The sequence below is a fragment of the Gymnodraco acuticeps genome, unplaced genomic scaffold, assembly GCF_902827175.1.
Source record: "Gymnodraco acuticeps unplaced genomic scaffold, fGymAcu1.1, whole genome shotgun sequence".
NCBI classification, from domain to species: Eukaryota; Metazoa; Chordata; class Actinopteri; order Perciformes; family Bathydraconidae; genus Gymnodraco; species Gymnodraco acuticeps.
The window spans coordinates 1,728,524-1,754,731 of NW_022992205.1; the positions used below are offsets into that span (position 1 = coordinate 1,728,524).

The following is a 26,208-nucleotide window of genomic DNA, read 5'->3' on the forward strand; positions in this document are numbered from 1 at the left end:
CTGGGGTGTGCTGTTTTTACAAGCGTGAATATAGACAGCCATGCAGAAGAAAAAAAGGTGATTTGGGATGCTATAACAGTTTTAAAACTTCACATCTAATAAATTACACCATCAATTTATACAAATGCATACAATATGCAATGGCGGCAAAAACTTCACTTTTAATCATTCAACTATTCATAAATCTTTGGTTTAAAATGTCATTTCGTGAAAAATGACAGGGCGTTATTATAAATGGCCGGTTTCATTTCAGAATCTGTGGAAAGTTAATTAACCCCAACCCTGGAGGTTCACACGATCCCTTATTACTCTTCATCAATTCATCAAAAGGTCTTGATCCCTCATTCTTAGCCAGATGCCTATTTCCGAGCGAGGCCAGTGGTGCAAAATTCAAGACAGTGTGAAGAGAAACCATATAAACCAAGCAGCTACATCCCTCTGCCTCGAGGATGAGCTCTGATTTACCACGGCCTCCTAAGTGTGTCATCTCTCAGCGGGAGAAAAAAAACAGGTGAGAAAAAGGAAAGAGACGGAGAAAGAAAATCAGATCAATAAATGGGATGATAAAAAAGCAATGAGGAAGGGGGAATGGATACTAAATGTGACAATTTTCCCTCGCTTTCTTCCACTCACGTTGTTTTCCACTTGACGAGGAGTGTGCCCTGTCAACCCGGGACTCTCCCCTGACTTGTCAACCGCCAACACACACACCTCCCCAGCCAACTGCCAGGACAAATTAGATGGTCGTTTGATCTCGTGGAGGGGTTGTATTACTCTCATGCAACGAGAAGCTCCACTGCGCTCTCTCAGCCGAGCTATAGAGGGAAGTGTTTATGTGGTGATCAGGGTTTAGCTCTGCCCTCAGATGCCTGAATTTGTGTAGCTCGCTCGCCACCAGATGTAGCCGCCATCTGATGACAGCAGCTCAGTGGGAACATTTTCTGCCATGTCATTGTTAGCAGTGACAGCCTAGCAAGCTCGTCCCTCGGCTATGCTTTATATAATGGGATTGCAATCACAATTTATTCGGCATTTCAGGGGGCGATAAAGGCTTGTACTTAGAGATTATCATGGATTTATACAAATAGTCCTGACCTACTGTTTAAGTAGTACAAATATGCCAGGTTCATTTGAAAGATTATGTTGTATAACTAATGAAAACTAAGCTATCCTGTGTTTGAGCACAAGCATGCTCATTGCTCACACACAGAGACAACTTGAGCAAGCTGATGTTTCGAAGATAGTCTGTAATCTTCCATGCTCAATAATTTAAACACATTAACATTTGGATAACACAAAAGGATGAGGTCTGATTTGAGATCAGATGAGATTGCTAAGGTAAAAGGGATGATGGACATTTCACATGCGTAAACAAATATTTTCGCCAAATTGCAAACCCCATTTCAGCATAAGAGGAAATGTCAGTCTGCGAAATATGAATGTCTTTGCTGATTTGTGTGCTAATCCATTCAGTAGATGTTGATATATTTCACAGTAATTAAACATTTGGAACCTTCTGATTCATCCTCTAGGTAATGTAATTGTCTGCAATAAACTGCATTATCAAAAAAGAAAATCTAATGATTTTATGACAAAACAGCTAGGGTTAAGTGATTCATCAGAAAGCAAAAGGCAAACTTTAGTTTGTGAAAAACAATGAATGAGAATAAGTACTGCATGTTTTATAACAAATTACCATGTTGTACCATGAAAAGTGATGACTACAGTTAAACCTCAGCCACAGAGATATTAACAAAGGGACTCCACATTCATCTGTATGACGCTAGACATTACATTTGGTCAAATGTGTTTGCTAACCATCCGCCCACACACACGCCTTCCCCAGACTCATCTAATCTCATTTATCACCCGTGCAATCCCTTTTACTGTGGGACAGAAATAAAAGTGACCAGGCTGCAGTGTTACTCCATCATCAGTCATTCATTGTCTCTGTACACTGTCCCAGAGAGACACACACTAGCAAAGAACACAATATATTTAGCAGAGGAACAGAACACAAGGACAGCCTCTTACACCCAGCAGCCCTCAGGCTCCGTTGAGCAGTGCTCCTGGAAAGGGCAATATGACTGGCTTCCCAAGTGAAGCCTCTGCCTTTGCAGAGGCTGACCGAGGTCAGGATACTCTGAGCATGTCCGAGACAATTAAAGAAATGAAAGTGCTGCTCTTGACAGCAGACAATAGTACAGGAGGTACAGATGCATCAGAGAGGCCAAGATTAAGAGAACATCTGTTCCTCAAGCAACTCTCCGTCCAGAAAAAACAAGAGTACTGCACCGCTGTTATAGTAAGATTAAAGGCTTCTCAAATGTTGAAGTTGCTGGTTGTACATAATAAATATTTTAATCCAGTAATAATAAAAGCGGCCAAACTAATTCAAGCTAGCCACATGTTTTTGTAACAGCGCTAAACCCCTAATTTAGGAGGTAAGACATCTGAGTCTGCATCCAGTGATGTACTAATAGTCCACATTTGTTTCTTTTATAAAGACAACCTGTTCCTCAGAGAAGTAAAACACTCAAACATAGGATTTCGGGTTGCTATGACAGCCTTTTTCCTTGGTTTAGGCATTTGGATTCATTGTTACTTGAGCTATTTTATTTGTTTACATAAAATCCAACTGTCATATAGTGTTTTGAATGTGTGTGAATTTAATGTAACTGGAAGTGTTGCCTTGCGTGTGTTGAGTGAGCTAAATCTATGCAGGATTTCGTAAATGGTCCACTGGTTAAATTACTTGAAAGCACGGCATATCCATATTATGAATAATGCAGTAACCTTTTACACCGATGCAAAGAAGACGGTTCAGGAATAGGTTCATTTTTCTTATTCCGACTGAGGAACTGCTGGAAAAGTGGGTCTGAAATCCTCTGCAGATTGGCCACAAAGTGATGCAAGAGGGCCCATTGTGAAGATGTCACACATTTGGTGTGTTCAGTGACGCAGGAAGTCCCACGGGTGCGCATGCAAAAATAGATCTGCTTTGACTGACGTGTCGAAATAAAACCAGGGATTTCCAATGAGAGCCGTGATTCCCATATTTAAGTGAGAGATCATTCTGTGCATGTGTGTGCACTTGGAACAGGGATTATGATCTACAGTACATGTACAGTTCTTTAGAGACACACTGTCCAGCTGTATCACATGTAGCTCTCAGGGTTTATGAGGACACGTTAACATGAGTTGATTGACAGGCCTTTCTCTCCAACAGCTGCCTCTCAGAACCCGGCAGTTTATGGAAATAATGGCTCTGGGATTGGAACAGGACATTTCCCTGCATACTTAATTATCACATAGGGAGTTTTGAGCATGTTTGGACCAGTCAGCACTGATATCACAGGCAAAATAAAACATGTTTTTGTGTTATGACAACTCCAAGACAAATCACAGCTGATGAGTCAAAGGTCATCTCCTCCTAGCTATAAGCCAGTTATGTTCTAATAACAGCCACACATCATCAGCTATGTTTTGATTTCTGTCTTAGGCAGTAAATATGAGGACTTTTTCTTTGAACTTGGAGCAGGCCAAGTGTTTCAATTTCTGTCGAAGGTCTGTAAAAGGATAAAAGCTTATTTTCTCAAGCAATTGCAAAAAGCAATCATAATGTTTTCCATCACTTAGGCATTTCCAAACATTCTGGCACAGGACCGTTTTGTCATGTCCAAAGCTGCACACCATACATCATCACTAATGTGTCCATGGCACACGCTCAGGGGTCAGGAGGTCCAGCTCAGAGATGGCTTGAAATGATGATATAATAAGCTGAGAGCCACTGGCAGCGTGATGGCAGTCAGAGGGCATGCAGGGTGCAGGGCCAAAAATAAAATATCTTCCTTCCTCCATTGGCCAACATTCTCCACCTTACTTCACTGTCACGTTGTAACTGGCGACAGACACTCAACCTGATCTCACCAAATAAATTAAGTCGTGTCAAAGAGGGAGGTTGAAATCCAAGGTTAACAATGTTTACAGCTTCCGGAAATATGGGATTCTGTTTCATGTCTGTCCAAAGGGAGATGAAATTAGAAAGGGTAGCCCTCTCTGTGGGACTCAGACAGAATGCATAATTTCATTGAAAGGCACATTCACTTTGAGACAGCTAATGAAAGGAATGAAAACACAGAGACAGAGACCATTTCAATTGGTGAGAGTTGAAGCGGGCGGAGATAGTTGCCAAGGAGATAAGTCCTGTGAGCAAGAGGTGTGACTCCTGCGTCACTGACTGTTTTTTTCCATTTGGTATTCCTCCCTCCTCTCCTAATAGTTTCTCAGTCCTTCAACGTTTCTGCAACGTCAGACATCATGCTTCTGCAACACCAGCAGCACCCCCACCATCTCCCACCGTCACTAGAGACGTAGGTGGGGGGGATGCTCGCCTGTTTTCCTTTTTCCAAGATCATCCTCAAAGTCAGGGCTGCACATGTGATGAGTGGAGGAAAATATTTCTGACTGTCGCTGAAGACATTTCCCTCCTGTTCACAGCTAGTCTGCAAGTGTCAGAAATCTCAGGATGTTCTGTCAACACGCACACACACACACACACACTTTTAGTTTTGTATGGCATGCCACCATTTCCCTAAATCAGCCATATTTCGTGGTGATTGATGGATTTGGGGTGACATTTAGAGAAACTACTTCAATTAGTAGATGGGTCTTGCACTGACACACAATGGCATGCATGAGTTCATATTTCTCGGTCCTCCCCCGCTGTCCTGTGCTGCAGAGTTACGCAAGAAAGGACACTCACTCATTCAACCCTTGTTTAGTGATGGTTTCCAGGACAATGAACTTCATTTTAAATTAAGGTTTATTTATGGACAAATTATGGCAAAAAGCAACCTAAAATGAAATGTGCGATTCATATCTAAGCAGGTCGACTTCAGAATAATATTATTTCCACGTAACCTTGTAAGTTGTTTTTTGAGTTCTTCTTAGTACAAATGTTGGTCAATTTATATTTATCATTTCAAATTATTTTGTCTACAGTGTTTGCTGTTGGCAGCTTAAGTTGTGAAGATGCACTTTTCGGATCTGTGTGATCGTTTTACGGTAGTTGTCAATAAAGACTTTAATCAAACGGAACTGACATTATTTTGTGGTTTTTTTTCTATTTGTTTGCTGTGGTGAGCTAATGTTAAAAGCAGGCACCGATATTTCAGTCCTGTTTCTGTGTGCTACACAATAAACAATATGTTTCTATGATAGCAATGTTAAGGTGGCTTTAGTTCTGAAACAGAAGGTTGACGATGCAATTCAGCAACCCATTCACTCCTGAGAAGATCTACCCACTCAGTTATTTATTGCATTTCTGAGGCCATTTTAAAACACGAAACACCCTGATACGCCCTATTGTGTGCAGATCAATTCCTTTCTGAGAACTTTGGAAATGTAGCCTTTGCAGACCATTTACAGTTACAGGGAAGGGAAAAACCCCAAATGTATAATGGGGCCCTTCGATACCTAACTTTTAGCAACTGATTATTAAATACAGAAAGATTTGTAGCTGCCTAGTTTAGGGAAGATGGATCACTGATATCGGATTGGAAACCAAATATGTATATATCCTAAAAGCTACTATATCATTTTATTTAAAAAAATGTTTTTTACCTTGTGTGAATCTGTAGTCCTGTTGTTCACATTCACTCTGCTGTTGCTTTAACTCCTGAATTTGATAAATCTATCTTCCATCTTATCTTATATTATCTTTCTCGCAGGAACCCTGAGAAAAATGTAAACTCTAAAAGCCTTACATGTTAAATATAATAAATCCAAACTGCAGATGAGGCGGAACTTCAAACATGTAAATGTACAACGCTGCCTTTTCAATTTTAAAATACCCCCCAAAATGTGCTGATTGCCAATGCAACCTACGTGAGGAAAACTGTCAGTACGTCACAACAACAAGACGGGCAATAGAGGACACAGGATAGGAAGTGTGCAGCAGAGAGCCTCATTAGGAGATATGTCTGAACTAAGACGCTGAACACACAGAGGACAAGAACTGTCCGACCCCTGCTGCTCCCACCTCTAAAACCCTCTATGATTTGGAGTCTAATGACGGAAAAACTGAGTTCAGACAGACAAATGTCCTCATCAATTCTTCTCCAATCTAATGGATGTCTCCGAGGGAGCCACAGAGAGGAGCTTCGTAATCAGTCATGACTCTCTCCCTTATCATTCAAAACACCTTCCTGCCTGGAAAATGTCACAGTCCCACCAGACTCTGCAGTGCATGTGTGTGAATGAGTGAGGGGGGGGGGGGGGGACATTGAGACATCTGAGTGTGAGATGGATTGAAGCGCTGATGTGGAGGCAGCAGGATGGCGAGGTTAGAGAGAACAGCTACTGTGAAACGTCTCCCTGTGCCTGTATTAGTCAAAGCAATTCCATCTATCATCCTCCTTGCCCCCCAGACTCTGTTGCCATTCTGTCCGGAAAAGTGTGATGGATGGACTCCCATTGCTGTTTATTCCAACTCCTTGAAAGTAGCAGTCCTGGGATAGGAACGCCTTTAAACAAATGATTTGTTTTATCTTACTTAGAGTACCAGACTGGTGGGTCTTGCACGGCAGCACATTTCAGAAAAACACATTTGGAAAGACAATATTCCTCATTTACATTTTTTAAGTCGATACTAAAGTAAAAACAAAAGGAGGAACTGCAGAGTTGGGAAAACATTTATTGGGGTTTGTCACTTGTGATTGCTTTCAAAAACAGCTTTGTGCTAAACATTTGTATAAAAGTTGCTTATAGAGAGTGTCTTAGTGACAGTGACAGTGTAGTCTTTCAAGTAGGAGAATAAATGACAGCGTTCTCCTCCGCTTTACAGGCACTGTGTAAATTGTATAGAATAATTATGATGATGAATGCATTTTTTGACCATTAAAATACAGCAACATATCTTTGATTAATGTCGTTTATAACTGGACTATAACAATTATTATTAACTTTGTCTGTACAAAGTAGCCTGTCCAGGAAATATGCCCAAATCAACAAAAACTGCTGGCCGGCACGCAGATGGACCCGATGGAATAAAGCATTTTCTAAAAAAAATCGAATCTTATATTATTTCTGTTTTGGATCACTCTCAAAGTGTCATTTTTGGTCATAGTCAGCAGCATCAGAAAAGCTAGAAAAGCACTAAACTGCAAACTGACACAGCAAGAGACTAGCTAGTGAATATAGAGTAGCATTTTGCAAAAAGAGAACCATGTACACAAAACTCAAGCTAAAAGGAGAGTAACTTTAGGACTTACATTCATCAGGTAGACTCAAACACGAATCCAATCGAATGCTAACGTTGCTCTGCACTTGCTGGCTGTGTAGGTAGCCAACTATTTGTTAAAGTACCTCCTATTGACTTGTATTTCTTCTTGTGATGTTCACAGCTTGTTTCCACTGCTCCAAAAAAAAAGGCAAATGAAGGTTTACATAAAAAATAATAGCTAAATTTCCATGTTGTATCAGGTTAAAGCACAAGAAACAGGATCACTCAGAGACTAACAAGACGTAAGGAGAGTGATAATGAGGGACAAGTGCAACAAATCACGGCAGGGCTTTCAGAACTCAGAACTGGCGGGAAAATAGACAAAGACTTGAAGTTAAGTTATCGAAGGAAGAGGAGAGGTGAGATCCAAAATAAAAAAGGGAAACACTTAAGACAACTTAGAAAGGCAGGTCATGTTATTACATGTTGAAAGATATGAAGTTATAAATAAGCAGTTTGAAGGTTTTAGAGTAAGCTATAGATGAAGTTGCACACTGCAACCAACTAAATACCATTCCGGTCGTCCCTATCTTTTCAAGTCTGGCCTTTAGCTAGCATAACAATGCAAAAGGCTTTCTCAAGAGCAGTGGTGTAATGTATTGAAGTACATTAACTCAAGTAGCCTACTGTACTTAAGTAAGATTGTGTGGTACTACAGATTTATTTCCGTTTTAGGCTTCTTTATGCTTCTACTCCACTACATTTTGGAGGCCACTATTGTACTGTTTACTCTACTACATTAATTTAACAAAATTAATTACTAGTTACTCAACATATTCAGATTACAATTTAACACAAAATAGGTTAAAATATCGAGCAGCAGTATTTAAAGTAAGTAAATTAGCTCCACCTTTACCAGGGTTGATGAACACATTAATGCATGAATAATATTAATCCAGATATTTAATATATATAATTCTAAAATGTGACATTGTGAAAATAACTAGTCTTACTTTTGGATTTTTTTTCTATATTTTTAATAGATTTTAGGGATGTAACGATACCAAAAACTCACGGTACGATAATATCGCGATAAAAAGTCCACGGTACGATATTTATCGCGATATTGAAATTTTTTTACTTTCATTTTTTTTTCTTCATTAAATAATAAATCTTATTTGTAGCATTTTAGTAGGATAGTAATATTTTAAAGTGTCAACAAGATAATAATCAGACCCTGCAATAGAATAAATAAAGTTTCACTTTAGTTTTTCAAGTAACTCAACTCTAACTCACTCACTCAGCGTCATCAAGGGTATCTTTTAGGAATATGAGCATGTCTACATTTCCAGGTAGAAGCTGGGACGTTTGGGCGTTTACAATATCCCCTGCTGTGGAAAAAACTCTCTTGCTTGGTACTGATGTTGCTGGGACAGAGAGATATGCTTTGGCCATGGGTGACAGCAGTGGGTAAAACTGTGCATTGTCTCTCCACCACTTCAAAAACAATACAGTGTTTGCCAAGAAGGTGAGGCTTATTGATAGGGCGAGATATAAATATACTGTTGGTACTTGTCAATGTCTCTAGGTATGTACATGTAGTCCTGTAAATACGATGTCCTTTTGTGTTATCTGTTGTTTTATGTTCATGTTGTAACCTACTTGTTGCCATGTTGGACAGGTCTCCCTTGAAAAAGAGATCGATGATCTCAATGGGACCATCTGGTTAAATAAAGGTTTACGGAAAAAAAAAATCGCGATATTCGATATATCATTACATCCCTAATAGATTTGGATTGTTACTTAAGTAAGATTTTGAATCCAGGACTTTTACTTGTAACCAGGGGGGGGCGGACTGGCCATTTGTAGAATCTGGAGAACCACAGAACGGCCGGTGTTATGCCGATGATTGAAGCCCTGTTCGCGGGGACGCGCAAAGGTGACGTCAGCGCCTGTATTGAGCGTTCGTCGAGTTTAATAAGCTTTTTTCTCTCTTTTGAATGATATATTTCCCATCAGATTAAACCGCAAACGGCTGAATAAATAATGTGCATACAATTGCGAGGAGGCTCGTTTTAAGGACACAATCTTCGTATTGGAACAAACTTCAGTTTTTAAGTAGTCCCACTCTGCTATGTTCCTCCTTCCGACAGAACAGACAATGACAGGATAAGATGTCATTTGTCAGTATAGTCCTATTTCTTAAAACCTTCTCTGTTGTTTAAGTGTCTGATAGCCTAGTTGATAACCACGAATAGTAAGCAATGATATGACAGTAATGATATAACATATGTCAGACACTGTGTTATTTTCAAGCAAGCCTAAAAGATAATGTGTTCAAACTGCCTTCACTCACTTTAATTGCTCCTTTGAATGTAATTGTCCTCTGTGGTTTCCTACTCAACACATGTTTGTATTGTAATGCCACTCATATTTTATTTTGTATTGTATTTTAAGGTGACATTGAATGTTTTGAAAGATGCCCTAAAATAAAGTTTATTATTGATCTTATATCTGTGCCTATATCACACTATTAATGTTCCTTATTTTAGACTAGGTTTTTCCTGGTGTCAATAGGGAAGATCTGCACTGTTCTAACATGTTCAGCAGAGCAGGTATTTCTCCTGCCAGATATGGCACCCCCCCTACAACTTTGTCCAGGAGAGTCACAACGTCACCAAAATCACACTGGTGTTTGCTGTTCCCCTCTAGTTTGTGCTCACCAACGCATTTTACTTTGGGCCCAGCAGTTGAAAAACTAAAGAGGGGCTTCCAAATCCGGCAGACCAGGTGTTGTAGCTGCCGGATTTGGAACCCCCCATATATCTGTGTCCAGGATAGTCATAGACTCACCAAAATCACACTGGTGTTGGCTGTTCCCCTCTAGATTATGCTCACCAAAGCATTTCACTCTGAGCCCAGCAGGTGAAAAACTAAAGAGGGGGTTCCAAATCCGGCAGGGAAGGTGTTGGTGCTGCCGAATTCAATTGTCAAGAGTTCCCTGAACATGACCTCTGTCAACATCTTAAAACATCTATTTATGTTTTATAAAATGAAACGGCACCCTACAAACTTTTTTAAATGCCATACAATTATGAAGTTCTACTATTTGAAGCCCTTCATACTGACATTGTACGACAAACTTATCTCTAACTCATTTCTACTTTTATTATGTTATTAAATACTATGAATGCACCAGTATAAATGAGAAGAAAGTTCTCCTTTAACAAGTTGGATGACACTAGCTCAAACAAAAACAAAACGTGGCCTTTCAGTCAGTCAGTTAGTAATATCCTGAACATCATCCCATGATGTCACTCATCCGCAGTCAATCCTGAGCCGACGATGTGACTGCCATGTTAATAATGTCCTCCAATCGATCATTTGAGGAAGTGTGGCAATAACGGCGTGTGTTATGTCACATGACAGGAGATTAAAGGTGAGCTATGACCTTTTCCTGAGACGGACCCAATAATCTGCTGAGACAGGAGGACACACCTTGCTGCATCTTAAAATATGTCTTCAGTGTCTCCACCTGACCAGAGAGAGCAGGACGAGAAAGTTCCTCGCGGTTGCTGACATTTATCAGCCCGCTTTGACTGATGTCCCATGCCTTCTGTTTTTCTTTGCCTTGAAGCCCAATTTCACTTTCATTTTGTTTGTTGACAAATTTCAACAGCTCAGACAACACAATAGTGATAAGCTGTGAAGTTGTCTCTTCAAACCATTCAGGTAGAAATGCCGGAGCACTCTACGCTCACCCTCATAAAAAGGGGGGAAATTGCAACTTGTCTAGACAGATGGAGACCTTGGAGGAGAATTTGTCCTCTGGAGCTTAACACTGGGTGACCAGTTGTCAAACAATGCCCCCCTGTGGTTAAATATGGTTAGTGTGCAGCAGAATGTCCTTTGTTTATTAGGGCCCTACTCATTTTCAGGCTCATATTTGTATTTTGTGTCTCTACTGACATGTCTCCATGCTTTAATGTTCAAAAAGCTCTTTATTTTTCTCATTCTGCCTGTGCTGCAGCACCTCTTTTCACCCTCTGTCTGAAACCAGAGCCCAGTCTGCTCTGATTGGTTAGCTGACCGGCTCTGTTGTGATTAGTCAACCAAAGAGATGTCCCGCCCCTTAGCCTATCACATACAATGTGTTGGAGCGCTAGACAATGTAAGTGCAAGTGTTACATAGTGATGTCACTTAAGGGAATCAAAAGGCGGGAACTTTGGGGTTTTAGACTTTGCAGACCATTTACATACATATCAAAACCTATATAACACACAACAGGAAATAGAAAACCCCAAAAAGCATAATAGGGCCGCAAAATAAACCTTTAACATACATTTTTTAATTCCTTTGAAATCATGATATTTCTATAGTTCTGCATGATCTTGTTTGTTCTGCACTGTTATTCATTTGAACAGAAGCTATAAAAAAATGCTCAAGGTAAAATATTTAAACCCAAGACTGATGAGTTTATGGCTACAGCATTCTAGCAAATGGAAATGTCCTTGATGCTTTTGGCAGAAATGTCTACATATTCCCCGATGTTAGGGAATCATTTGCTTAGGTATTCATCCTTCGACACAGTTCATCATTTTCTCCTCTCACTGTCTCCTTTCCCACGGCATAGGTCTACGGCCTTGGGTATTGCTGCTATCTCTCTTAAGGAGGGGCAGCTTGGGCGCATTGTTGTCGCCAGTCTATGACAGAGCACAAGCCGCCATGAGGTACTTTACTGTTCAGGGACGAAGGTTCCCTGGCGCACATTCTCTTCTATGGACGAGAGCTCTAGTTAGATTCAGGGTCCATAATGTTTAGTCTCACTGATGAAGAATGTTGATTATTACACTCCGAACTAGTTAAAACCTCAAGCTACAGAAAGAGTTCTTCAGAATTGGTTTGGCAACCGCTGTGTCAACTCATGACGCACCACCTGTCTTGCCAACTCTCCGGCCGAAACTCCAAATAAACCATCAGTGTTTGTCATCAAAGCTCCAGCTCTCCTCGTGCCTCTCTGAGTCCTGTTTCCAATTGCTTCAGAAGTTTTCCCCACACCCGATATGTCATTCTGACATTGTTGGTATCTTTGGAAAGTTTTATATTTCAGCTAGAATTTTAAACACATTTATGGCTTGACAGCATTAACAAATAACTAACTGTTGATATGATACTAGAATAATCAGTTGTAAGATTTCTGCTATATCACTTCTTAACCATGAAACTAGGACAGAGACATGAGTATGTTTACTGGGTTGACAGCTATCCCAAAGCTGGTGTTTTAACATAATGGTGGCCTGGAGCTTATCGTGCTTTTAACAGACACATGAAAAGTTCTAGTGCTTAGCGTTGGCAGAGGTTTCTCAAGGTATGTTGTCACAATGTTAGCCACAAGAATGAGCTGGTCCTTTTCATGGTTTCAGTGGAACGCTCAAAGATTTTTTTAAAAGGCCTAAAGGAAAAAGACATCTATACTGTCCATGGATCTGGTGAGTGTCCAGTGAGTAAAACAAAGCCAAGAGGATTCCCAACTCTTGTCAATATTCCTAGGAAAGCAGCAAGGTAAGAAAAAAACCCTGGAGGCACTAAAATCTTCCGCTATGGTTTCCTCTAAAAAGAAATGGCTGCATTTGATTGCGGGATTCCCAAGAAACACATAGATGGAGGATGGCTTCCCAGACAAAGATACATTTGGATCTAGTAAATGTGAATCAAGAAAATAATTACCCCTTTGTTATTCTACCTTTAAAGCAACTGTTCAAAAAAAGGGCTCTAAAATGCACTGGAGCATTAACTCTTAACTGAAAAACGGAATCGTCTGTAAACATGGCTGCTGTTTCTCTCGGAACTTATTTGTGACCTCTTTAACGTTATTGTGGCTCACTTCTTGGATGTTGTCAGCTGGGGTCTTAATGAAAACAAGAGAGAGAAATAGGAACCTCTATTAGTTGGGTTGATTTTGACATTGGAGCGCCTTTGGAGAAGACACCACACTTTGTTTAAAAACTTAATTTTATTTATGAGATTGTGGTAGACACCCCTTAATGTGTTAACTCATTTTCTGTATTTTTTTTCTGCCTATTTTTGTTTCGGTAGCATTATTCACTCATTCATGTTGACAGACTGACGAGTGACCGACCTTCATTTTATGTATAGTTTGTTTCATTATACTGCGGAGTTACTCTCTCTTAACAAGGATCTAGTTGCATCTCTTAAGAAAAAGAAGAGCAACTGGTTCAGATATTAAAGTGATGAGGCCTGGGAGGCTGCAGCCCTTCTTTCCCACGGCTGATTTCTCTTGAATCTCAGCCACATTCAGACATGTCATCATTGCAATCTGCTGTTGCTGTGATTGACTCCCAGTGACACATGGTGATGACCAACTGCACTAACAGAGTGGAACAAACTAGCTTGCAATTCTACTTTTTGACCCTTGCAATATGTATAAATTTGAATATGTTTAAAATAACTTGAATAATTGTCATTCAACAGGGAGCTGAATGAGGGAGTCTAAAAATTATCAATCTGGCAATGATACCTCAACGTTTCCCAGAGGATATTCAGGATATTAACTGACTGCCTGGATCTATTTTGTATGAGGCAGTGATCTCTTACCTGTGAGCTGAATATGTTATTTCATTAGTTATAGTGTGTGTGCGTCATGAAAGAAAAGCAAATAGTAAATCAGATCTATGTTACACTGCTAAACGCAGCAGACCGACACTTAGTCTCAGTCAGTAATTGTGGCCTAAATCAGTCATACTCATTCTATGTATGGCATTTCAACTGCTCTCCCCTGAAGGTCATTATGGTTTATACTGTACAATGTACTGTATATGTTCCAAGATGTAGATGGAGGTGGCCTTTGTTTACGGGAGAGGTGGCCGACCTTGGTAAAGATCTAGGTCAAAAGGAATCTTGACATTTAAGTGCAACCTGTGCTACCGCTCAATCCATGTCCCTATACGTCCTCATACTGTACAATAGCTGCCCACTGCTCCTGGTACTACGATGGGTTAAAAGCAGAGGTCCAATCTCACTGTGTGTGCTGAGCTGTGTGCATGTAGATGTGTGTGACAAATAAAGAGGGTTTCATCCTCCAGTTCTAAAATCTGTCCACATAATATTTCCCCTCGTTTTCTCCATGTTGTTATTTCGATAGTTATTTTATGCATAGGAGTTATAACGTTCCTTATTGAAGAGTCTAGGTATAGTGCTTGAGGACAAATACAGTTTGACTTGAGTACTACATTTTTTAACGTTTAATTTTTTTTAAAGGGGATATGGTACAGTACTATTACACTAATCTATAGACTATCTGATATTTCAATATGTTATTTTTCACACATTTTACTTATGTTACATGTTTGGATGGTAAGGGTCTTTGTGAATTGTGACTGGATAAAATAGACTTGACATGAAAGAGAGAAAAAGAACAGCCATAATGTAATGTTGTATCTTTGCCAGTAGAGGGAGACCAATATCTATTATTAAAGCTTCATAGACTCACTCAGATTTTAAAACCACACAAACTGGATTTTGATACATATTTTGAATATCAAACTATCTAGAAAAAAAGACTATTTGTTTGGTTTTATATGAAACCAATCACCACAAGCAGTCCTTTGATTTAATGTGACGTGTGATTGGCCCACTACTGCAACAGCTAATCCCCATACAGTAGGCGGTTTGATATCAGAATCAGTTTTTATCACCAAGTAAGTTTACACATACGAGGAATTAGCTTTGGTGTATGTGGTGCATACAGAGACACAAAGAAGAATACGTAGCAAAAAAAAAGGAGTGACATGGAAAATGTAATTGTGTATACAAAGAAAAATTGGATGGAGAGGAATAGTATTGACAATTAATAGACAATGAATGCTGTCATTGACATACCAAATACTGGTATATTTCATTTCATCTTTCATTTCATTTGCATTTGTCCCGCTCATGGTACGCAAAACCCAATGTACAATAACTGCCAACAAAACATGATAGCAACGTTTCTGATAGTGCTGTGGGTCCGCCGCCGATATGACGTCAAATCGCCGCAAATCTGGATCAGCTCCGTTGTACCCCGGTTTTAGAGATTTGGGTACGCAGGAAAAGAGAGAGGGTTTTATTTTCTGACGCTGCGTGAGTTCCCTGAAACACCGGTCACACATATTTATGTATAAAAGACATCAGAAAGTGCATTTTGCATGATAGGTCCCCTTTAATGCTTTAATCATTTACTTATCAAAAGTTTTAAATGCAGGACTTTTACTTTCTTTCGTTGTAACTTGTACCCACAGTGAGTGAAGATGACTTCCTCCACCACTGTGTGGATGAGACAGACGACACAGATGCCTCTCGCTGAGTGTTGCCTCCATGTTTGCCCTCCTGCTGCTGGAGGCAGAGATGGAGCTCAGCCTAAAAACCCAGCGAGGGTTGCACTGCGAGAGGGGAAAGATATCCCCTTCGGTTCTTCCCGACACGATGTGGCATCTGTGGGTTGTGTAACTCAAGTGGAAGGGAATTAAAAAGGTTCAGGGACTCTAAAAGCAGTCACAGAGAGTTCACATGTCTCTTTGCATCGCAGCCAAAATGTTCAATCTGCACTTTGATGTTTGTGCTGTACGGCCAGATTAATTTGAAGGCAACACAGTAGTTATTGTCGAGAAAATCCACACATGTAGCACAAATGTCACTTATTTATGACAAAAGGTGTCTTTAAGGCATGAATATTCATATCAATCAGCAATTAAAATCAGCTTCTTTGCAATTAACTCCTGAACACACCTGCAGTGCAACCTCTATGACCCATTTTCCTTTAACATTTGAGGAGAAAGCTCGGCAGCTATTCATCATAAACACTGATAAAAAAAAGCTGTTCTCTGTCCTGGAGTAACGGCTAATGTCTGAAGGCTCTTCAGGTTCCCTGCCAGGCCCGAACAGTGTGGATCCAACATGGTTATTTTTATTTACAACCAAGGTCCTTGCAAGGCCCGCTGTGACCCCTCAGTCGTATTTACTTTACCTGCTGGGCCGTATTAAGCAGAGTCCACTTAGAGTTGGATGCAGTTCTCTGTATCCCGAGCCCAGATGTCTAGATCTCTTGGACGCGTTCATTCATCAATCCAGGAGAAAGGGTCTGTGCTGCATTAGCCACTGTCTCGTAACTCTCCTCAAATCTGGCTCCTGGGGGTCAAACTTTTGAGCTTCTTGCCAATTAAGGGCGGTTGTAGTGTAAGCAGATCCGTTCCTCCCAAGCCCAGAGGACTCACTATGTCTTATTTCATTCTCATTCCACTTTCCATCATGTTTGGGGAGCGGGACATGATGGGATGGCTTGTGACAGTTCTGACCCATTTGGAGGTCTTTCCACGCAGCGTGAGCCGGTGAGCTCCTCGCTCAGCGGCCTGAGCGCTCTCTGGGCAACATAGAGATTCTCATCTCACACCCGCCATTTTGGAAAATCTGCAGTGACCTCCTGCGTCCCAGACTGAGAGGAGAACGAGGACATTGCTGCAACACTCTCAGACAGAACAGCAGCTACTGGACTGATTGCTGTATAACCTAAAACAAATAATACTTGACTGCACCGACCCCCCCACCTTCAAAATATTGAAAAATAAACCTTTTCAGACATGATTTTAATTTAAAAATATAATGTATTTTGTCGTCTTAATTTTAAATGTTGTTGTGTGAGCTTGATTTTATTTTGACTTTTATTTTGTAAAATGTATGAGCACATGCAAAGCGCTTGATTAATAAAAATGTATTTATATTATTAAATATATTATTCAAATTCAAATGAATGTATTCATTGTATTATTATTGTTATTATTATTATTATTATTATTATTATACTAATTTATGTCTGTAACATTTATTTGTTGGTATGTTTTGTTGTTTACCAATTTCTTATAATGGTTGCAATAGAGTTAATACTTGTAATTAATGTTATTAGGCATTTATTAGCGCTTTATAAATCACTAATAAGGCGTTTGTATCGAAAACTTTTTTATAAATGAACATATAATGTTGGTCGTTGTATTTCCTCCGACAGATTAAATTATTTTGTATCTTTTAAGCTGCTTTTTTCAAATTCCTGCCTAAGTGACAATTGGACCACCTAACCACTGGAGAAGGGCTGCAGGCCATCTGGACTAAAATCCATTTATTAATTAACATCTTATTAACATTTCCAAGTGCTGACTGGACAGTTTATTAGAAAGTGAAAGACCCATAACTCTCAGTTGTTACTGAATTACTGATTGTGGGTTTGTTTGGGTCCAGATGCTCCGCAGCTGCTTTAAAGGAATGGTTAAACGGATGGTAAATGAATAATTGGTTTACCACAATTACTGCCATTTCACTTCAAACGCTGTTTTAATGGTGTTGTTAAAGCATTTCCAAAAAGTCACTCCATCACATCGTTTGGTGCTTTTTATTTTTTATTTGCTTTAAACTATGATCTTCATAGGTGATGGAGCAGATATGTTTAAGAGTCTTTATTATATAAATATCAAAGGAAATCTACAAAATATAGATGCACACTAAAAATACAAAACAGTCAAATGAAAAAACACTTTTCACGTGTTTTAGGTGCAGACTTAAAATAAATTGCATGACGATGACATTTTTAAAAGGTAACAACAGCTGCACTTTTATTCAACCATAAATAAAACCGCCTGCTGTTTATCCTGAATGTGTGTGTGTGTGTGTGTGTGTGTGTGTGTGTGTGTGTGTGTGTGTGTGTGTGTGTGTGTGTGTGTGTGTGTGTGTGTTGTGTGTGTGTGTGTGTGTGTGTGTGTGTGTGTGTGTGTGTGTGTGTGTGTGTAACATTCCAATACATGCGTGCATGACAGAATATACACTCATACATACGAGTCATGTTTTTGCCAGATGAGCATCAGCATAAGTTTCATTAACTCTTAAAATCTGGTTTAACCTTAATTGAATCACAGAAAATAAATAAAAAGTGGCACACGGTTTAACCCCTGCCATGAGCCACAATCATTTGCCATTAAGGAAATCATCTGCATACCAGAGAGGTTCATCACAGCTCGTTTCCCATTCATTCTGTATTTCTTCAGGCTCAAAAGAGGAAAGAAGTGGTGGAAGAAGTACTCACGTCTTATACTGAAGTCAAATATGTAATACTGCAGTGTTGAAATACTCATTTACAAGTAAAAGTCCTGCATTGAAAATGTTACTTCAGTAAAAGTACAAAAGCATTAGCAACAAAAAGTACAACAAGTTAAAGTACCTATCCTGCACAATGTACAGAGGTGTTATCTGTACTTCAAGTATCAAACATAAAGAGTATTTTAGTATTGTAGAACACTTGAGATACTGTGTAAGTGAGGAGCACAGTGCTGCATTATACCAGATCAGCTTATTGTGTCTTTTTTTTTATCTACAACTTATATAAATGAAGTAGAGTAAAAAGTATAGTATTTTCCTCTGAATGGAGTAAAATAATAAAGTAGCACCACATCTAAAAGTATTTTTTATCCAAAGTGACCATATTTTTTATGATCTATATTATATCACAGGGTTACAGTTATTGATCTATTGCTGTGTTCACCATTCTAATCTGCTGGCAAAGGTGAAGGTACATTTTATAAAATAATACATCATAATGTACAGTATAAGTTGATTTGTATATAATATTAACCTCGAAAAGTAATTAGTAACTAATCTTGACAAATTAATAGACGAGTAAAACGCACAATGTTTGCATTCAAAATGTAATGCAGTGGAAGTATAAAGTAGCAGCAAAATGAATAATTCTGATGTACATTATGTGAGTAAACGTACTCAGTTACTTTCCAACACAGAATGAGATACACACAGGGCCGTAGCTATGAATCATGGGACGTATGCAGAGCACACAACCCTCTACTCGACCATTACTCCCATCAGAAAGAGTCTTTGTCTACCTGCCTGCAGCTCAACACACACCTCTCATCAGACCAGCAACAGTTAGTGCTGGGCGCTTCCTGCAAATATTGCCACTGTTTGACATTTAATCAGTCACATAGCACTCTGTGATCTCCCCCACACTCTCTCTTCCTCCCCCAGTTGTACATTATGACCCTGAGAGCTCAGATGACAGGCCTCTCCCTGCTGGTTCCCATGCTCGGCCGTGCAAGGGCCCCGAGTCGTCAAGGTGTAAGAGGGTGGGGGGACTTACGGGTGGTCGGGACTGGAAGTAGAAAGGGTTTGGCGTGCCAGCAGGGGTCCTCCCCCCCTCTCCCACCTCCACTGAACTACTGAACCCCCTCCTCTCCTGCCTCATGGGGTAAACCTTTTAACACACGCGCCATTCTCCGCCGGGTCAGGCCGGGGTCTCCAGCCTTTCACGCGTCGGCCGCTAATGAGGTTTCAAAATCCCAGAGCAAGGTGAAGGGAGTCTGACCTCCACTCAAGAAACTGAACTGTGGAGAGACGGCGGCACTGTTGCTCAAATCACTTCTGACATAAAACCACAGAACAATGTGCAGTAGACTGGCTCTGGGGATACACTGAGAGGAGGGATGCCGCTCAGAGGCTTCAGTTTGATCTGAAAAATATCTGCTGTGCTTTGGTAATTCCAATATGATGTGCAATGTAAGCTAAGACGATTTGTGGATTTTGACACATTTATTTATACTATTCAATAACTTATCCACACAAGTGTTAACTCATTTTAAGCAAAATTGCTAGTAGGCCTAGCATTAATTAAAATCCTTCAAATATCTGCACTGTGCTTTGGTAATTCCAAAATGATGTGCAATGTACGCTAAAAGGCTTTTGTTGATTTTTAGACATTTATTAATACTATTCAATAACTTATCCACCCAAGTGGTAACTCAAATGTTTAGCTAAATTGCTAGTAGCTTTCATTCAAATCCTTGTTTTTTTTGCTGCAAAATGTAGAGAGTATGTTTTAATTTGAGTTCATTTACAGGAAGTTGGCTAGTTTCTAAGTCATTTTCAGAAAATGTATTGTGAGCTGAGAACAAATGTCCACATAAAGACAAAAACAATATAACATAGACTGCAGACAGCCCGCTCACCCTGTCCAACCCACACCCCGCTCACCCTGTCCAACCCACACCCCGGCCTGCAGCTGCTGAAAACAATGAAAAAGAGCTGGATAGTTAATTAATTCAGTTTAAAGAGCAATTAATGCAGATTGAAGGTTTGGACAAATAAAAAAACATGAACAGGTTGATTTAACGTGAGAAAATAAATTGTCCTGAAGCAGGTGCATTTGGATGGATTTGCATTCTTCCTCTCAAACTCTGTAAAATACATTTTTATTTTAAGCCTTCTAGGGTTGATCAGCGTCATTTGCATTATTTTAGAAAATAAGAAAAATACATTACCTAACAAAATGATTGTGTTATTTTAGCTATCTTGTCCACTTATATTACTTATATAACATATATTGGCGGATTTTAGTTCATGTAAGTTGTGCAAAGCCCCTTTCTCTCCATACAAGTGAATGAGATGTTGTACACTGTAAAAAAAACACTTAAGAAATATAAATGTTTTTGTTTTCAGTTTACTCAAAATATATGTCTTTGTCAAGTTAACATATTTTATACAAGTGAATTAACTTACATTAATTCAATATTTGTGCCTTTAACTAACTAAATGCAATTATTGGGAACCTGTTGACAAAATAAATGTATTTAAAGTCAACATTTCTATTTTGTGGTATGATTAATATTGCTGTATTAAACCATAGTATTGACAAACACGTTTTAATATGTAATTACTGCATTTGGCCTGACATGCTTTTCATTGACTTTAACTGAACGACTACAATTGAAAAATAATCCAATCATTATTAGTCAGGTTACATTTTCCGGTAATTAAATAAAATAAAAGGAATACACTTGAATCACCAGCTATTTGTTTAGTTAGATGTAGCTCCATTTTGCTAATTTGTATGATACTATAACACACTATGAGGGTAACAAAGTCCAAATTGGCACTGTAAAAACAAAAAAAACATGAATACATTCATTTTGGCTTTAAAAATAAGTAACACATTTTTAAAACAAATAACTCGTCACTATTTTATAACAGATTTTTTATTGAGGAGAGTCAAGTTGGGCTTTCCATTTTTAGAAAATAAACCAATGACAATATTACAAATAATGAAATTGTTACATCATTCACAGGGTTACAGTCAATATACATTTATACAGAAATACAGGATCTCCCACACGAGTCACAGTGGTCTGAACCGGCACTGGTCTACAATGTGGGCTTGAGAGGACCGGGCAACACGTTGAGACCCCTTGCCTGTACACACCAACAACAACCAGAGTGGTAGTGGGATGGGGGTGTTCAGGGGGGGGGGAGGGGGACAGAGGGGGAACACAGGGTCATGAATGGGGAATACGGGTGGTATAGTGGTACGAAAGTTTGTCCAACAAGGGAAGATACAGCAGCCGGCGTTCGTCCTGAACACTGGAGCTTTGCATCTGGAGAAGTCAGTCCAACACGCTACATTTGACCACCGCAGCAGTAGAGGGCGCTCTCGTGCTTCGTGCTGCGTCCATTGAACGGGAGCCATTTTCTGTCCTCCTCCTCAACAGGAGGCAGACCCGGCGCTCTGACCATGCTGTAGTTTGGGCGCCGTTCAAACGCAGCCCAGCGGGTACAACCTGGCACAGCTCGTGTTTATGCACACTATCATGTAACAGGAACACTGAGACTTAACGCTTTTTCCTCCGTCCTTCAACAATTGGCACACGGTGAGGGCAGGACTGAGTGTTTTTTTTTCTTTTACTTTGCTGCACAGATGTAAAAGGAGAGCTTTGCTGAAAGTTGCAGTAGGCAAACATTGTGTGAAACCATTATGAGTGTCACAACCACTCTGACTCTGCTTCAATTACCAGAGGAAAACTGTTTAAAGTTTTTAAAAGCATGTGTAGGTGTCAGGTTCTAGTGCTTTGAAACCAACAGTAAAACTTAATCTGAGGAGATAATACTTGATTTAAAAGGGCCAACATACCTTTTAAATGTTGAATTGGTTTACAGTGGATTTAAATGTGATACTTGCAGTAATACACAATGCAGTATTCAATTTAATTTCAGGAGGTGATGAAACAGTAATCACCCTATCGAATCACATTTTGAAATATGCCCTCCATGAAACCTGTACCAGATGAATTAGTAACCCAGTTCTATACATTAGAAATAGTCTCGGACAGCCTTTTTTCACAGCTTGTGCTTTGGTGTAAAGAAAGCAGCCAGTCTGCGGCGGGAAAAACAGTCAGAACCACTTTAAACACTCGACATAAGTGGGTCAATTTCTTGTTCCCTCTTTCATTGCTCAGCTCCAAACTGCAACAATGCGTCTCTTTTGTGCCATCGAAATCAGAAGATACATAAATACTTAATGCGGTGCTCTCAAACACTCGACATTCAATCAAAAAGGCTCTCCTAAAACTCCTTCAGATAAAAATGGAAAACAACAAACTAACCCTTCAGAAGGAAAAGTATCCCCAAGAAAATACTGACAGTGTGCACTTCAGCACTATTTGATGTCTAGTCATCCAGTTTAAGGTAGTTCCTTGAAACAGAGTTCAAGGATAATTTCTTGATTAATAACTCAAAGTCTTGGCAGCGTCCACGGACAAGCATCTGAACAACCATTAATGGGGTTGGAGCAGAAACTCACCAGCCTTGTGTACACTCTAGTCTAGATTAATTCCTTGGACAATAATAAACGTTTTTCCTGACGGTTGAATATTTGCCATACCATGAGAGGACGTGCAGCCTCAGCCTCACAATCTGATGAGCTGTTAAGTACCGGGAAATGGAAAAGCAAGACGGTCAAAAAGCTTGGTTAAATAAAAATCAAACGGCATGCTGGCATCAGTGGCATTTAGGTCACAGCGGCACTTCTCACTCGCCTCTCAGCTATGACTAACAGCTTATGATTGTCCTCCTACCATTTTCATATGTTATACAAGCTTCCAGGGAAATATCTGTTATGATGTGGCGCACTGCAGATGAACAAAAGAACATGGAGGGGCATTCACAGGACTGTATGAGGTTAGTTGAAGAAACACTATCAAGTTGAACCTATGAAAACGTAATATTGTTGCTTTCAACTAACCTAATACAGTTGTGTGAAATTTGTTGACATATCAACAATTCCGTTTTTTCAGTGTAAGATGACAGGATAGCAGTGACTGAGGTTTCTTTATCAGAGCTTTGGTGCTAAAGCTGCCACAACAACTCAAGTGTGAGGATTTGGTTTGAGCGAACAAGCAATGAAAAAAACTGAACCGTTGACTTTAATGAAATGTATTATGTCAACATATTTCACACAACTGTATAAGCTAGCTGAAACGTTCTAGTTTTCTCAGTGTGGAAGCATTGTCAAGCCTTTCTTTGTCATGCAGCATCAGGACAGGACAAGACACAACTGCCCCACTGATGAGTGTCTCCGCTGTTCGCCTGTTGATGCTTATAAAGTCGCAGAGACGAAACCAGACAACTGCTGGTTGGAGATCAGTGGGAGCGGCAGACAGGTGGCCCCGGCAGGCCTGCATGTGATCAAGGGGGGAGAATCGGTGCCTGGAGAGAGCGGCTGTGATCGGGGTGCGGCCTCCCCGCTGTGGCCGGACACATCTGACCGATGGCTCACAGCTGGAGGTCCGTGTCTGGCTGTCAGGTCCCCGTTGGATCTCTGATATCATTTACTGGCTGTGTACTGTCTGATTCACTTCCCCGGGGAATCCTCGCATTGCTACGGACTCTCATCTCTCGCATAACCCTGGTCACCCGGACAACGCAGACGATGATTGACAGCTCACAGGAGGCCCAACAATAAATGCATATACTGTCTTTAAAATCAAATCAATACCATTCACAGGGCTGTTTATCTACATGGATTTGTGCACCAACATGTTTCAAAATGAAAAAGTCTAAAAGCATCGATGGAAGATCCAGAGTGTTTGTTGGAGTCAAACAATAGACTCAGTGCATAAAAAAAAGTAATAATAACAATTCAATAATATCCATACAGAAATTGCAAAAATATAACACGTTGCATTTAATTCAACAAACGCCTGATTTTAAAATCTATCCATGACTATGTGTGAGTGTAAAATAACCGTGTGTGGTATCACAACTTTAATACTTTAAAAATGTTTTTCAAAAAAGGAAAACTGGAAGAAGAAGAAACACTGAAAATAATGTAGCCACGTTATACTCTGTAAAGTGTTTCAAACTCAAGCTCTTACCAAACAGAGTTTTTAGTAATTGCAGCAAATCAAAGCACTGTGAAATTAACCACTCACTCAGCATGCTATCAAACACGAGTCCTGCCGCTTGGGGAGCCTCTGCTTCGTTGTGCACGTGGTGTGTGTGTGTGTGTGTGCACGGATGCACAGACGGCACTGGGGATGAAGGAGGATGCTATAACAGCACATCCTGTATTGTATGTGGCCTCTGATGTAAACAGTAGAACCTGTTTTATTTTGTGTGATTCTGCGTAGGACGTGCGGTTTTGTTTTCTCTCCACAAGCTATTTTTTTTTCACAAAATAAGGAAAGAAAAGGATGGTGACAACTGAAATCCTCCTCTCGATCATTTCTTCTGCTGATTATTGTTTCTGAGTCTCCGAGTTATGGCAGGTCAAGTGCATCTGATATGTACAATACAGGATCATCGTACAGGGTGCAAAAAAAAGGGAAGAGTTCTATTTGGCAGGCTGTGAATAGTTCACTGTGAAAGAAAGAAAAACACTTTTGTCTATAGTGAGAGGAAGCATGGTGAGGCGGAGTTCTTCATCACAACATTTCACACAATATAGAAAATAATTGCAATGAGAAACCTTTTTTTCTTTTTCACTGTGTGAATTGTCAGTCTGAATGAATGTGTTTTTGACATCAGTCTTTGCCAAATGTTGTCCATTTGATGGTTTTTAAAAATGCATGTTCTCTCCTGGGGAAACAGTTGGGAGTGCACGTTGGGCTCTTCAGTCTCCTCTTCCTTTCTGAAGGCCACAGAAAACTCTGATGTCCTCATGATGTCCCAAAATTAAAAAGATGCAAAAAAGACAATATTGTCACCTTGCAGAGGATGGCCTCGTCTCCTCAACTCTCCCTTGTTTTCTCGCCCTTTTAAAGGGTAGCTTTCCTACTCAGTCCGTCTAGTGTACAAGCTTATATCATCTATAAATTTAGATAAACTCCTTGCCTTTTCTCATTATTTTTCTTTTTTTTCCTTTAAAAATTCTTTACAAAATCATCAGAACAAACAAAACCAAAAGAAAAAAAAACATCAAATGAAAATTGGTGGAAGATTGATTGAATTTTTTGTTGTTGCTGGTCACGTCTAACCTCCCATGTTTCTGACTCCAGAGATGGGGTTGGCTCTCCTCTGGTGCCTCATCACTGGGACTTTTGTTTCAACAGCTGATCCCAGGATGGAGGGAGAGTCAGGGTGAGGGGATAAGAGGAGGAGAGAGGGAAGTGGAGAGGGGAACCGGGCGGGGGGGGATGAATGGTAGCCTGGTGGGAAGTCCAGACACACTGTAACGCGAAAAAACCATCCACTCCATCCTCCACACCCAGAGCCCTGCATCCCAACCGCCTTTTGTTCTCCCCCCTCGGTTCCGCTCGGGAGGGTCAAACCTCCACCGACTGGATCTGGTTCATCTGTGCCCGCATCATCTGGACGCTGTTGAGGATCTTCTTTTGATGGCCCGCTAACGTCACCCCGACTCCCAGGATGTCCCTGCAAGGAGACAGATGTCAGGATTATGTGACCACAGACTATTAACAGTCAGGCAGATCTGCTTAGCATATAGCTTCGAAACGACAACATCATCTAACAATACGACATATGGATGGATGACAAAGGCCAGCGGGGAACAGCTGGTGAAAAAACATATGAAAACTAAGATGACAGTAAAGTAAGAGGCATGAAACAGCTGCATGTTCATCCATCTTCGAGGGCGGAGAGCTTATAT

At 40.1% G+C, this 26,208-nt stretch overlaps 1 protein-coding gene across 4 annotated transcripts in view; it reads right to left on the reverse strand.

The window, feature by feature from the left end:
- Positions 1 to 21,286: 21,286 nt before the first annotated feature.
- The window catches only part of ephb2b (eph receptor B2b), a 139,299-nt gene continuing 134,377 nt past the window's right edge, over positions 21,287 to 26,208 (reverse strand). For all 4 annotated transcript variants that reach the window (XM_034205653.1, XM_034205652.1, XM_034205651.1 and 1 more), the window contains exon 16: positions 21,287 to 25,973. In XM_034205653.1, coding sequence (XP_034061544.1) covers positions 25,865 to 25,973 — 109 coding nt within the window. In that variant the 3' untranslated portion in view covers positions 21,287 to 25,864. The remainder of the gene's footprint in view (positions 25,974 to 26,208) is intronic.